The sequence below is a fragment of the Melanerpes formicivorus genome, unplaced genomic scaffold (assembly GCF_026170545.1).
Source record: "Melanerpes formicivorus ecotype bairdi unplaced genomic scaffold, bMelFor1.0.p_v2 SCAF_42, whole genome shotgun sequence".
In the NCBI taxonomy this organism is placed as follows: Eukaryota; Metazoa; Chordata; class Aves; order Piciformes; family Picidae; genus Melanerpes; species Melanerpes formicivorus.
The window spans coordinates 5791593-5806337 of NW_027142394.1; the positions used below are offsets into that span (position 1 = coordinate 5791593).

General features: G+C 40.9%; 1 protein-coding gene across 6 annotated transcripts in view; it reads left to right on the forward strand.

Moving 5' to 3' along the window:
• The window catches only part of SNTG1 (syntrophin gamma 1), a 273334-nt gene that overhangs the window by 171952 nt on the left and 86637 nt on the right, over positions 1-14745 (forward strand). Inside the window, exon 4 of one of the 6 annotated variants that reach the window (XM_068158805.1) lies at positions 4624-4759. The exons of the other annotated variants lie outside the window; for them this stretch is intronic. Within the exon in view, the coding sequence (XP_068014906.1) occupies positions 4624-4759 (136 nt within the window). The remainder of the gene's footprint in view (positions 1-4623; positions 4760-14745) is intronic. 6 annotated transcript variants of the gene reach the window in all.

Consider the following 14745-nt stretch of genomic DNA (forward strand, 5'->3'; position numbering starts at 1 on the left):
CATATGCCATTCAGGTACAGATAGCAAGAGTTAGTAAAGTTCAAATGAGCAAGATAGGGCAGGCTGAAAGAGAAGGATCTCTGCGCTGTTCCTCAGAGTGCTTCTGTGCACCGATTTGCGTACTGTAAGTCGTGCTTCATTCTCCAGAACTTCTGTTGTAGCACCTTCCATCGAGTCAGTCTAATAGGCATAGTTTTAGAGTTTTAAAGCTCTGTCTGTGCTACAGTCATCAGATTGTAGCCTTGTATAAACTTAGCACAGTTGTTTGGTTTAATGTATGTTAATATGGTAAACAGGCTGTTACAACTTCAAGACATGAGAAAAAAAAATATTACTCCAAGTGTAGGCTTGCACACTCAAAGGCATATTGAAAACTTGTGAGAACACCAGGATATTTTTCTTCTGGGACAGTCTCTTAACTGACAGATTTATGTATAATTGTAGTAGTTATTTATATAATCAGGGAATCACAGAATGCTCTGGGTTGAAAGAGACCTCTAGAGATCATCTGGTGCAACCTTTTTGAAGTAAGCAAGGACATCCACAACGAGATCAGGTTGCTCAGAGCCCCATCAGGCCTGACCTTGAATGTCTCCAGGGATGGGGCCTCCATCAGCTGCCAGGGTCAACCCATTGTAGTGTTCCACCACCCTTCTTCCTCATATCCAATCCAAACCTGTCTTTCTCTAGTTTAAAACCGTTGCCCAGTGTCCTAGTGCTACAGGCCTTTGTAAATAGTTCCTCCCCTGCTTTCTTCATGCCTGCCTTCCGGTACTGGAATTTCAAGCTTTAATACTTTCACAGAGGGGGAAAAAAATGATTTTTGGAAATTAAAAAGGTGCAGATTGACAGAGTAGCAAATGTCATCCCACCTGGAGGTGTTCAGGATGCATGTAGATGTAATGCTTCAAGATACACTTTAGTGGTCATAGTAAGCTGGGTTATGGTTAGACTTGATCTTGAGGCCTTTTCCAACCTTAATGATTGTATGGTTCTATGTTTATCAATGTAATCTGCTTCTCAGACTCCTTACAGATAATGCTATCTGAATTAAGCAAAAGAAAGTGTGTCTTAGCTGTTTTGAATGTGCATTTTCCTATGTGCAAGTGTTTTAAGAGCATAAGAAGCAGGTAAATTTTTAAGTTAAAATCTTTATTCCAACAATAATTCTTAAGAATGAATAGCAAATACTGAGCCATATTTAAATAAGATAAAATATCCAGATGACATTTTATGAACTAAAATATGGAGAGGAGTTATAAATATGAAGCAGATATAAACCCCAGAGTAAATGAACTCACATAATCTTTTTTTGTTGTTTGTGTTCAGAAGCACTCTAATATGTTACATATTTGTGGAATAAATCTGTTGCAAAGCCTGCTATAGTAGTGAGAGATATGGTTGTGTGCTGTGTAGTAATCTGGGGGTTTAGGCATAGCCATGAGTAAAAGGCTAAGTACATCAACTGGTTTGCCAGTAGGTGTTATAGGTGGGATTGTGTCTGCAGCATGCCCGTTGCAGGCTGAGTTGTTCTAGCACTTCTCTTTTGGAGGGTCCTTACTGGCTACAGGATCTGTAACTCTAATCTCAAGGTAACAGAGAAAATAGGAAGTGTGTGGAACATAGTTGCTCACAGCAGGGAGTCAAACACTGGTGGAAACTTTGGTCCTGCGGTCTAGTCATGAGGTCTGTGGTGACAGGTTGGACTCGCTGATGTTTGAGGTCTCTTCCAACCTTAGTGATACTGTGATACTTAATTTTCAGTCCTTATCGCCTCTAGGTACTTTTCAAATGGCCATGCAAGGTGCATGAGCTTGGTGCTTTTCTGCCTATGCATTTTTTTTTCATCTGTAAGTAATTAAAACTTAGAAGGTGTCATGTGAGAATATATTAGTGGTTTGGGTTGTCTTAATGTCTTAGGAAATATTCCTTGTAAACCAGTATGGAATTTCTTTTCTTAGTGTGCTCCTACGGTGAAATAAATTCCTACTCTGTGGTGAGGTGTCAGCATGGGGGGGGGGGGGGTAAGTCTACCAGTGGTCTTAAAAAAATCTCTTAACATTCCAGCAGAATGTCCTGACATGGAATGTCCATAGGCTCTCTGTTCTATTTTCTTCTTTTCTTAGTCCTCTGTACTTATATCATATGTGTTCTAGGAAACAGACACTTAAGGATTGTCCTTGTCTAACTGCAGTCCTGTGCAACTGGTGAAACTCTTAGCCTGATTCTTCATTTTAAAGCTCTGCTTTCATCCAGACTGATGTTTTTTAAAGTCCCTGTTCTGAATAGTTTTGGTAATGTTTTCACTGAAATGTGTTTAAGCAGAATGAGCATATTGCATTTGTAAGACAGGACTGGAAACCAAATGATCTGAAATCTTAACTTCATCTTGACTTTGCAGATGTGAGTTTTGATACATTCTGCTTTTGCTATCTTTGCTTCCTTAATTGTGAAGCAGACATAGACTATGATCATGTTTGGCTCACTGGATTGTATGAAGTGCTTCAGAATCTGATGTAGAAAAGGATCTTTACATGAATTCTGTGCTGTTTGGTGACAGTGATGACAACAAACTGCAACTACAGATTACTGCCTTCTGATAATATGTGGCCAAGGTCCTGTACTGTGTAACAGCACAGACATGAAATCTTTTTCCCTCTAGACTAACTGGTGACTTAAGATACTGAAGCTGCATATTCAGTGCTTCTAACAGAAGAGCATAATTGATCTGCAATGTGTAACATTGGACTAAAAAAAATGAAATGTAAACTTTTTAGAAATCAAATATTTACTTCTTAGGAAGAGGACAAGTTGTTACTTTTTTCCCATAGAGCTGCTATTTTCTGTTTGAGGCTTGGGTAATAAAAAAGTGCTAATGACAACTGAGCTACCCTGGTACAATTACTGAAAACATCTGTGACAACGTATTTGCAATGTCCTTATTGCTCATGACACTTGGAGATAATGATCTGTCAAATATTTCAGCACTGATTTCAAGTAAATATCCATCAAGTGGAGAAGAACTTAGTGGGTGTAAAGAGTTCACTGCTTTTTTTTTCTTCCCTTGTGTGGAGGAAAATCCTTGGGTTAGGATGTGTCCCAGAGCAGTATTCTTACCTCTGTGTTCTTAAGTCAGCTGCTTCCTTAATCTGGGTTCAGCTGTGTTTTCTTCAGTGTTTAAAGAATTAACTTTTGTGCCACAGTCAGTAAAGACTTGAATTTATTCAAGCACTGTGAGGTTAGACTTCTAAAATAAGTCAGTGTGCTGCTTGTCTGTCTAATTGGTATTTTCACATCTTTTTCTCAAGACACTTGTAGATATATTAGTCATTGTATTAAAATTTCATCTTTTAAAGCCACTTATCAGTAGTACTGAGTTTTAACACAAGGGAGTAGAATATGCTGGCAGGAGTAAAGCCAGGTCTATGTGATTAATATTGTTATTTTCTTATTACATAGCTGTGCTCCTCAAAGGAGAAATCCGTTAGGATCCAGCGGGATAGAGTGCAAGACTGAATCACCAGTTAAGTTGGAACATCCTTCAAATAACTGCTGTTGGTTCCTCCTTTTTCATGCAGCTCTATTAAAGCTGAAAGCCTGAGCTGCAAAGAAGAGAGAGTTGAGCCGTGAATTTAAAGTGTGTGCCATCAGACAGGCTTTGTTTGTGACCTTGTTACATTGATATTTTACTGTAAAGACTTGGGTTTCTTTTCTTGGGAAGCGAATAGAATATTTTCAGTTTTATTTGTACATTTCTGTGCCTGGCTCTCCAAAAGACTTTCTGAAGGATTTCACTCTTCACAGCATCTTCTATTTGTGGTTCTGTGCCTCAGTTTGACTTTATAGGGACTCCATTTTTGCTTCACTGTGCATAGATGTAATGTTCTACAATAGTTAAAAAATAAGGAAATGAGGCTGGCTTTCTGGTAGAGGACCAGTCATAATTATTTTAAAGCTGTTTCTTTGTGGTTTGTATTTGCAAAAGCAGAGTCCCCTTTGGCTAGGTGTTTGAATTTTGTGGTTTACTTGGATTGCCTACTCCATACTAATCTAGTGAGACCAGACACAAGAATCATGAGAACGTCCAAAATGCACAGGAAGTAAACATACACAAACCACTCCAATGTAATATAGGAAAAGATATTTAATCCAATTTAATACAGGAAAACCCAAAACCTACTTATAACTTGACAATTATCTTCTTTGGACACTGTTACAAAAACTTCAGTTACCAACAAGGGCTAGAAAATACTGTCCAGCTGGCCATCACCACTGTTTGGTTTAAACATAACAACCACGTAGTATAGACTGAAAGCAAATGTTCTTCTGTGAAAGGCAACCTCTTTATTTCTCCTGGCTTGACATGGGCCCAAGAGAGCACATTGTGAACTGATGTAGCTAGCCAGAAGGACTCTACACAAGAGGTGTGCTGAAAGAAGTGCATGTGTGCAGCTACATAGAGTCTTCTAACATCTAATATAACTCTTCAGAATTGTCATTGTTTTGGCTATAGTAAGATCAAGGGGGTGCCAGGGAGACATTTTTTTACAGGGGTTATCTAACACCAGTACATAATTTTAGGTCTTTTTTCCTTCTCTACAATGGGTCTTTGTCTTTTGACAGTTTGTTCGGTGGAGGAGGAAGAGGAAAGGAGAATGGACTCTATATATTTTTCAATAGTATCCAGTGTTGGAGTGTTCCAGCCAGATACATGGAGGTTTCCAGATGGCCCACCCCATACTTCTCAACCACTAGTATGGTACAGTATGGTACTGGTGTTTTGGTATCTGTTTGTCAGCACTGGGCCTATTTCTAGATGCCAACCTTCTTTCTTTTGCCCTGATAGTACTGATGTCTCTCTACAAGTCCAGCTAGGTGCTACCTGCTTCCCCGTTTGCCCTTTTGCAAGACTGCAGCCAGTTAAACAGCTTGCAGTAGCGAGAGGGTCACAGATGACATGGAAAACTTTGGTGTAGGTGTGGTTAGAGAGGAAAGAAACTCTTCATTAAACGTTAAAGAGGTTACTTATTCTTTATATCCAGTGCAGAGCTGTTGCCTTCCTGTGCAGTGAGTACTTTTCAGAGCCAAATGGGGAGCAGTCACTGCTCAGGCTAGAACAATGTTAGCAGGATAATGATGAATAGCTTCAAACGAGCTCTAGCAAATGGCCACAGGTCTGTTCCACTTCACGTGCCCTTGTCAAGCCACTAGTGATTCAGAATATTTCAAAGGTTCTAATTATGCAGAGCTGTTAAGAGAGAAGTTCAAGGCAGTGTTCTACATCAAAAAAACCCTCCTGTATTTTAACATATTGGTGTGTGGTGTTGAGGATATATCTCCATCCTAATGAGGTACTAAAATGCTTTCTCATCTTATACTATTCTGAGTGTAATGTATTTGCATATGAAGTGGGTAGACAGACATGTTTCAGAAAACTTTCACCATATCTCATTCATCTTGAGGGGGTTTTTAGCATCTTTTGTTCGATCAAAAATCTGACACAAGACACACTGTAAATCCCTTGTGCACTTCTGGCCACAAAGTGTTATGTCTGAGTCACTGACGGCAGAGAGAAGTGTTGGTGAGAGCTAAAATTTACCCTAATGATGCTAACAAAGAACTTGGTTTGGTTAAATGTCTTTCACCCTGAAAGTCTGCAAGCTCCTACAGACTGTGTAAAGCATCTTTCCACCTGTCAGCAAGTGAGGTTGTAAAATGAACACCTACAAAAGAATGGCAACCTCAACAACTCTGTAAGACAGAGTACTGTGTTGGTTTTTTTCCTAATCAAAACACTTGGCAGTACAAGAACATTTAATTATTTACTTCTTCTGCTGTATCTATAGCTTTTAATATCCCAGAAGGAATCAAACCCAAGATCTTTCTGTTTCAGCAGGAAAGTGTTATCTAAATGGGAGAATGTTTTTTTTGAACTATCTTTCTGTGTGGATGTTCCTTAGATAGCTTTGAGTTCTGTAGCATCAGCACTGGTTCTCTTGCTTTCTGGTTTTTTGGGTTGTGCTCTTTTTTTTATTGTAGAAGCTGGCAGCACAGAAAATGGCACAGCCAGAATTATTAAGCTTTGAGGGGCCTAGGCTTTGTAAAAATGAAGCCTGAATGTGCAATTCTTTGTGGTATTTGGATATATTCACTTAGCAGCAGTGTAACAGAGTTCTGTGAAACGTTTTTGTGCATATTTATTGTTGATGTTACAACTTTTGCTTCAGGAAACACATCCACTCTATCTACCACTCTGTAAATTATGGGGTTTATAGGATTTTGTATTCTCAAATGGTAATTAAATGCTGGCAAGAATGGTCTTCTGTGGGGTTATTGGCTAATTAGGAAAACAAGAAAAGGTAAAATAAGGGTTGCAGTGGAATAAGTAGCCAGATCATTTCAGATGAGTATATCAGGTTTATGCTTAACTTTGAAGGCCATGAAGACCTCTTGCTACGAGCTGATTAAACCCATAATTCAGCACATTTCCATTGTTATGCTGAAATATAAATTACCTTTTTTGCTTCCTTGGAATTATATGTTAATCTCTTTTATTTCCCAAATAGCTGTAAATGTCCTCCAGTTAATTAATATCCGTTGTGAGTACCTCCAAACTCAGTTCTGTTAAGACCATTAAAATTTAAATACTGATGAAAATGATCCTAAAAGCATCGAGGCAATATTATTTGTGAAAATTTCATATTAGAGGATGACTGGGTTGGCTCCCAGTCCAGCAAAATATATATGCACTTGCAAGTATTTTGCTAAATGAGAGACTTCACATTTGGCAAATATTTATGAAGAACAAAGTAATTTTCTCAATGTCAGCTACATGCACTGCAGTTAATCTCCAGCAGAGAGGCTGCCGTTCCATTATGGGGCATGAAAACCTCTTCTTGCATGTTTTCTCTGCTGAAAACCTTTACCCGCTGTGCACCTTCCCTAAAGTACCAAATGCCACACTTTGAGTACTGTGTCCAGTTCTGGGCCCCTCAGTTTAAGAAGGACATTGAGACACTTGAACGTGTCCAGGGAAGGGCAATGAGTCTGGTAAGAGGCCTTGAGCACAAGCCCTATGAGGAGAGACTGAAGGAGCTGGGGTTGTTTAGCCTAGAGAAGAGGAGGCTCAGGGAAGACCTCATTGCTGTCTACAGCTACCTGAAAGGAGGTTGTAGCCAGGAGGGGGTTGGTCTCTCCCAGGCAACCAGAACAAGAGGACACAGTCTCAAGCTGCACCAGGGGAAGTTTAGGCTCAAGGTGAGGAGAAAGTTCTTCACTGAGAGGGTCATTAGCCATTGGAATGTGCTGCCCGGGGAGGTGGTGGAGTCACCATCCCTGGAGGTGCTCAAGAGGGAATTGGACGTGGCACTTGGTGCCATGGTTTAGTCATGAGGTCTGTGGTGACAGATTGGGCTTGATGATCTTTGAGGTCTCTTCCAACCTTGGTGATTCTGTGAAAATATCTTTCTCAGAGATTAGATCCTGAGCTAAGCAGCTTAGCAGTGTTAACTGCCTGTATTGATCTCAAACACTACTTCAAATACAAATTTGTCCAAGAATTATTCTTTATGCCGTTTTGAAGTTGATAACAATCAGAACTTGAACAAGCAGGAGCAGGCTTGTACATTAATATTTATTCAAATTTAGGATTAAAATTTGATTTCAAACTCTTTAAGGCCATGTTGTGTTCATTTTTCATGAGCATTTAAATGCTGGTGCTTGATTAGTGTGACTATTCATGAAAAGTAAATGTTAAGATTGTGTTTGCCAGCAGCAGACTTCATATTGAATATGTAAATGTGAAATTTGCCACTGGCTGTGTGTTTGACCCCAGCCTAGCAATGGGATTAGTGGGAGCAAATTCTTACTCTGGGATTGGTCTTTTTTTCACCCAGAGCCAGGGCTCTGAGTAGTCAGACAAAATGTTCAGGCCATGTTTTCAACAATCTTAGATTTATCTCTGTTCATAAAAGATTTAAAAAAAACAAGAATGGACTTAAATGCTTTGTCAACTGGATGATTTTCACTCTTCAAACATCAGGAGCAGGAACAATAGTTGGTGTTATGCAGTTTAGTAGTAGTAGTTTAGTGAGCTTTTCACACATTGCCTACACAAAACTGCACTTGGTGAGGGGCTTGGAACACAAGCCCTATGAGGAGAGGCTGAGGGAGCTGGGGCTGCTTAGCCTGGAGAAGAGGAGACTCAGGGGTGACCTTATTGCTGTCTACAACTACCTGAAGGGGGGGTTGTAAACAGGCAGAGGTTGGTCTCTTCTCTCAGGCAGCCAGCACCAGAACAAGAGGACACAGTCTGAGGCTGCGCCAGGGGAAGTTCAGGCTGGCGGTCAGGAGGAAGTTTTACACGGGGAGAGTGATTGCCCACTAGAATGGGCTGCCTGGGGAGGTGGTGGAATTGCCATCACTGGAGGTGTTCAGGAGGAGACTTGACAGGGTGCTTGTTTGCATGGGTTAGTTGATTAGGTGGTGTTGGATGATGGGTTGGACGCGATGATCTTGAAGGTCTCTTCCAACCTGGTTTGGTCTGGTCTATTCTATTCTGTTCTGTTCTGTTTTGTTCTCTGTTCTATTCTATTCTATTCATTGTATTTAAAATCCCTTATAGAATTGGACTGAGAGCACCTACTGTGGTGCATTTGAAATGTGGGAACAGTTTGACTGAAGGAGCTGGGGATCCTTATATATTTAATAGATAAGCAAGCAGCTTAATTGGTTTGTTAATAATTAGGCCTAGAAAGTTCAGGTCCTGCAAGTTCATTGCTATAATCACAGAGAAAATCAACTGAGAAAAGAAAGACCTCCAAATCCTTTAAAATTAATAATTTGATTGGAATTATTCCCTCCAGTTGAGGAGCACACAGCTGCAAAATTTGGAGACCTTAATTCCAAGAGAATCTCACCTGTTAAGTTTTTCTCCTTTCACAGAAAGATGCTTTATCCATCTTCCTGCTGTCTGAAGCCAAGAATTGGTTTGCAGCCTACAAAGAATTAGTAAATTATGGGTTTGGCTTATTCCTGCAGTTTTGCATTATGTTGAACTAAAACCCACTAAAATGAGACTGTTTGCATGAATAGTAATGGTGGAGTTCATAGAGAAGTTGTGCAGATAACATGATTGGGAGGATTTTCTGTGTATTATCTCTGTTTTTTATAATATGGCCTAGATTTTGTTGAAGAGAAAAAAATAAACAAAACCACAAACCCACTATATTTTACTGTTTGGTTTGGTTTTGTTTTCTCATGGATCCTTAAATGTAAAAGTGCAAAGCTTCTGGAGGTGGAAGCTGGGATTGTTTAGCCTGGAGAAAAGGAGGCTCAGGGGAGACCTTATTGTTGTCTGCAACTACCTGAAAGGAGGTTGTAGCCAGGAGGGGGTTGGTCTCTTCTCCCAGGCAACCAGCACCAGAACAAGAGGACACAGTCTCAAGCTTCACCAGGGGAAGTTTAGGCTCAAGATAACGAGAAAGTCCTTCACAGAGAGAGTCATTAGCCATTGGAATGTGCTGCCCAGGGAGGTGGTGGAGTCACCATCCCTGAAGATGTTCACAAGGGGATTGGACGTGGCACTTGGTGCCATGGTCTACTAGGCATGAGGTGTTGGGTGACAGGTTGGACTTGATGATCTTTGAGGTCTTTTCCAACCTTGTTGATTCTGTGTTCTACAGGGGTTGACAGCTTTTTATTGAATATTCTCCATAATGTGTAGTTGAAAAGAAAAATCCACCATAATCTTAGCATGGTTTAGCATCACAGTTGTTTTCTAAGGATTATGAAGTCTAAAAGCCTTGTGTCTCAGATAAGAAATCCTCTGCAGGCTGATGTGACTGCTGTTGTTGCTTTGGTTGTGCACGCAGGATGCTGTGCAAACTTTTGGCAAAGCTGTGCAGAAATCAGTAGATTCTGTTCCAACAGAGGTGTATGTGCTTCTTCCATTTCAGTAGGAGTTTGGTTTAAGAGGATTGCACAGAGGCTTCAGTCAATATTTGATTTGGACAATGTCAGTGAAATGAATCCCAAACAACATCTAGTTCCTGTGTGTGGATTTCTGAGCTGTAGTACCAGTTAGGGGTTCACCCAAATATATACAATTGCAATGGAAGTGTGTAGTCTTGGTAGAAGGTGAAATACACATGTTGATATAACAAGGTGACATCAGAATTAAGCTTTTGGATATATAATGTTTGACTGATGATGGGGTTGAGCAGTTCACTTAAATACCTGAAGGGGTCCTACAAGAAGGCTGCAGAGGGACTTTTCATAAGGGTGTCTTGCAATAGGAGAAGGGGGAATGGTCATAAACTGAGGGAGACTAGGTTTAGACTGGATTTTAGGAAGAAGTTCTTCAGTGTGAAGGTGATGGGACTCTGGAATAGGTTGCCCAGGGAGGTTGTGGATGCCTTCTCCCTTGGGGGTGTTCAAGGTCAGGTTGGATGAGGCCTTGAGCAGCTGAGTCTAGTTGAGAGGCATCCCTGCCTATGGCGAGGAGGTTGGAGTAGATGATCTCTAAGGTCCCTTCCAACCTAATCCATTTGATGTTTTTATCAGTCTTCTAGAGTTGTAATTTACAATTGGAAAACTATCTTAAAGTTTTGTGTTTCCCAGAGAATTCAAGTTTCCTATTTCATATATTGTCTGTGTGTATACATATATATATATGAAAAGAGAAATGCTATTTTCTTTCAACCTCAGTAGGAATAGTTCTACTGGTATTTCAGGTATTTTCAATATTATTAAGGTATTTGTGTTGTTAATCTTAGCTAGTGTTTTGGAACTCCTGTAATAAACGTTTACAAAAATGCCTGTTTGTGAATTAGTTTGAAAAGCTAGGTACCCAGCAAATTAATAACATTCAAAAAGTGGAACAGCTGTGAAAGTTTAAACTTCTTAGAACTGTGTTACTGCCCAGACTATTTAGTATATCTGAGTAATTCTGGAGAAGCAGAGCCTTACACTGGTAATGTGAAAACAAAGACAGGCATTTCTGAACTCTAGCATTAAGAACAGTGTGGCCAGCAGGAGCAGGGAGGTCATTCTGCCCCTGTACACTGCACTGGTTAGGCCACACCTCGAGTACTGTGTCCAGTTCTGGGCCCCTCAGTTTAGGAAGGAGGTTGACTTGCTGGAACGAGTCCAGAGAAGGGCAACGAAGTTAGTGAGAGGCTTGGAACACAGCCCTGTGAGGAGAGACTGAGGGACCTGGGGTTGCTTAGCCTGGAGAGGAGGAGACTCAGGGGTGACCTTATTGCTCTCTACAACTACCTGAAGGGGGGTTGTAAACAGGCAGAGGTTGGTCTCTTCTCCCAGGCAGCCAGCACCAGAACAAGAGGACACAGTCTCAGGCTGCGCCAGGGGAAGTTCAGGCTGGAGGTCAGGAGGAAGTTTTACACAGAGAGAGTGATTGCCCATTGGAATGGGCTGCCCGGGGAGGTGGTGGAGTCACCGTCACTGGAGGTGTTCAGGAGGAGACTTGACAGGGTGCTTGGTTACATGGGTTAGTTGATTAGGTGGTGTTGGGTGATAGGTTGGACGCGATGATCTTGAAGATCTCTTCCAACCTGGTCTATTCTATTCTATTCTATTCACTCACTACCTATAGATGTGCTGGAAAAGCTCAGTGAAACTTGGAATGAGTTGGAGTTGAAGTCTTCTGGTTCTTTGACTTTTGGGTGTGTGTTTTCATATGTATTTTCTTGTCATGAATAACTGCATGCCATGTAGAGCTAAATGGGGTCTTTGTGTATTTACTACTTCTATTGGCCACAGTCCAAGACCAATAGTAGTGCCTGGAACAGAGGTTGGGAAACACGAACAAGACCCATTGTTTGAAATTAAAATCAACTGTCTGAGGCTTAGCTGCAAATAGTCAAAGAATATTCTCGTAGACCATGGTAAATAATGTATTAGAGTTGGAGTTCATCTGTTTTATTTTTCAGAACTGTTTCTGTTCAGGGCCCTGTGGTGTCCCCTATGACCTATGGTCAGAGACTGCAGGGGATGGTGTTCCTAATTTTGATGCATTTAAAATTCTACCATGTTCTAATTCCTTGCTTATCATAGTTCCTTTATTGAAGTAATGGCCTTCTAATGATTTAATATGAACTGTGATGACCAATAAGTGCAATCTTCAGTGAAACACAATTCAAAATTAGGGTACATGACCTAAGACTGCAAATTGAGCTCTTATAGCAATATTGGCTTTATGGGTGATATTTATAAGTGATGCTAAATGAAGGAAAGAAGAAGAACAAGAAAATGCTGCAGACCCTTTCATATTTTTTTTCCTCAAATGTTTGCAATGAGATTTTTTGCTGAGGCTCTCCTATATTACTGTTGAAAAGATAAGCATGCAACTAAGCAGTAATTGCAGTCTATTAATACTCCAATTGAAAGATTACTGCACATTTTAGTGAGGACTGAAGCTTAAAGATTTCCAGAAAGTTGTCATCAGATCTTTCACACAAGCTTGTAAGTCCTCCATTCCACAAATGTTAGACTTAAAAGTTTGCAAAAAGATTATTTTCTTCCAGCTGGGTTTTTAATATGTCACTGGAGTGACAATATCCTCTTTTTACCTTGGAATTGCATTGAAGAAAGAACTGACAGAAGCCTGTGTCTTCTGTGACCTCTATTTGGTTCTGGTACTCTGATGCCTGATGGATTTTGTATGTGTGTGTGAGAGTTAATTGTATTTCCAATAAATTATTTGTGAAATTAATCTCTTTGTCCTGGCTCCTCATTACACTTATTCATGTTGCTTGCATCTGATTGTTTTATTCATTTGCTGTGAAGGAAATGCTGTAGATAGTCTCTAAGTGTCAGCTCAGATAAATGGCCTCCTTTGTATGAAGGCTTGAAACATGATGAAATCTATTTTTAAAGGTGGATCTCTTAATTTTCTGTTAATGCTTTGTGTGGACTCTTGAGGTTGCAGCCCAAGAACCTGTGAGCAAGGATCAATGCAGGAAGCCTGAATATAGCTGTAAGATGACTGTTACAACATTGTCCATCTGAGAAACCACCTGATGGTCTATCTTAAACAAGTGCTGTCACCTGGAATCAAGAGAAATGTTCTTTCTAAGTGGTCAGTCTGGTGGGAATTGTCAAAAAGCATCAAACCCTGAGTTGTTGTGTATGTTGGTCTGAAAGGATCTTTTGTGTTGTGCCTTGGCTACAGTATTCACTGAGTAACTGCTACCTCCATTCAATTCCTGTGTCATCTTGAGAAGCCATAAACCTTTATCTGCCACTTCTTTTGAAACAATTGCTGGGTGGTAGGCTCAGTAAGGTATCTTTGCTGTATCTACTAATCTTACTACATCCTCCTGCGCTGTTTTAAAATAGTGCCAATAGCAAGATACATGCAGAAAAGAGTTCTGAATAGAAGGGCACCCCCCATCCTTGGCATATCCAGCATTCTGCCCTACATTTCCTTTTGCCTTGTTTGAAGAAGGTCCCTGTTCTACTGTGCAGCTCATTCAGGTTTGGATCTGTCTAACACAGGTTCTGGAACCAGACAGCAAAAAAATAATGTTTTTTAAACCATCAGCTAAGATACTACCAAACTATGATCTGAAGTGCCCAGGTGGCCAAGAGGGCCAATGCCATCCTGGCCTGCATTAGGAATAGTGTGGCCAGCAGGAGCAGGGAAGTCATTGTGCCCCTGTACTCTGCTTTGGTTATGCCACACCTTGAGTACTGTGTCCAGTTCTGGGCCCCTCAGTTTAAGAAGGACATCAAAACACTTGAACATGTCCAGAGAAGGGCAACAAGGCTGGTGAGAGGCCTTGAACACAAGCCCTATGAGGAGAGGCTGAGGGAGCTGGGATTGTTTAGCCTGGAGAAGAGAAGGCTCAGGGGTGACCTCATTGCCCTCTACAACTACCTGAAAGGTGGTTGTAGCCGGGAAAGGGTTGATCTCTTCTCCCAGGCAACCAGCACCAGAACAAGGGGACACAGTCTCAAGCTGTGCCAGGGGAGGTTTAGGCTCGAGGTGAGGAGAATGTTCTTCACCGAGCGAGTTGTTCGTCATTGGAATGTGCTGCCCAGGGAGGTGGTGGAGTCACCATCCCTGGAGGTGTTCAAGAGGAGATTGGATGTGCAGCTTGGTGCCATGGTCTAGTCATGAGGTCTGTGTTGATAGGTTGGACTCGATGATCCTTGAGGTCTCTTCCAACCTTAGTTATACTGAGATACTGTGAATTATACTTTGAGTTGTGCAGCCTGAGTAGGAATTGCTATCATAAAAGGATGTTCTATCATAAATGGTGTTCTCTTGCTGTATATCAGCAAGACAAATTTTCTGAAGGGAAAAAAAAAACACACACTTTTATAGCTTGCACTATAATATTTGTTGATTAACTTGTCACTGTTGGCAAATATTGTGCAACACAATTCACAGGAATTAAAACCACACACAGAATACAGAATTAATCAGGTTGGAAAAGACCTTGGAGATCGAGTCCAACCTGTCACCCAGCACCATCTAATCAACTAAAACATGGCACTAAGTGCCTCATCCAGTCTCTTTTTAAACACCTCCAGTGATGGTGTGACTCCACCACCCTGGGCAGCCCTTTCCAATGGCCTATCTCTTTCTGTGAAGAATTTCTTCCTCACATCCAGCCTAAACCTCCCCTGGCACAACTTGAGACTGTGTCCTCTTGTTCTGTCACAGATTGTCTGAGAGAAGAGACCAACCCCCACCTGGCTACAACCTCCCTTCAGGTA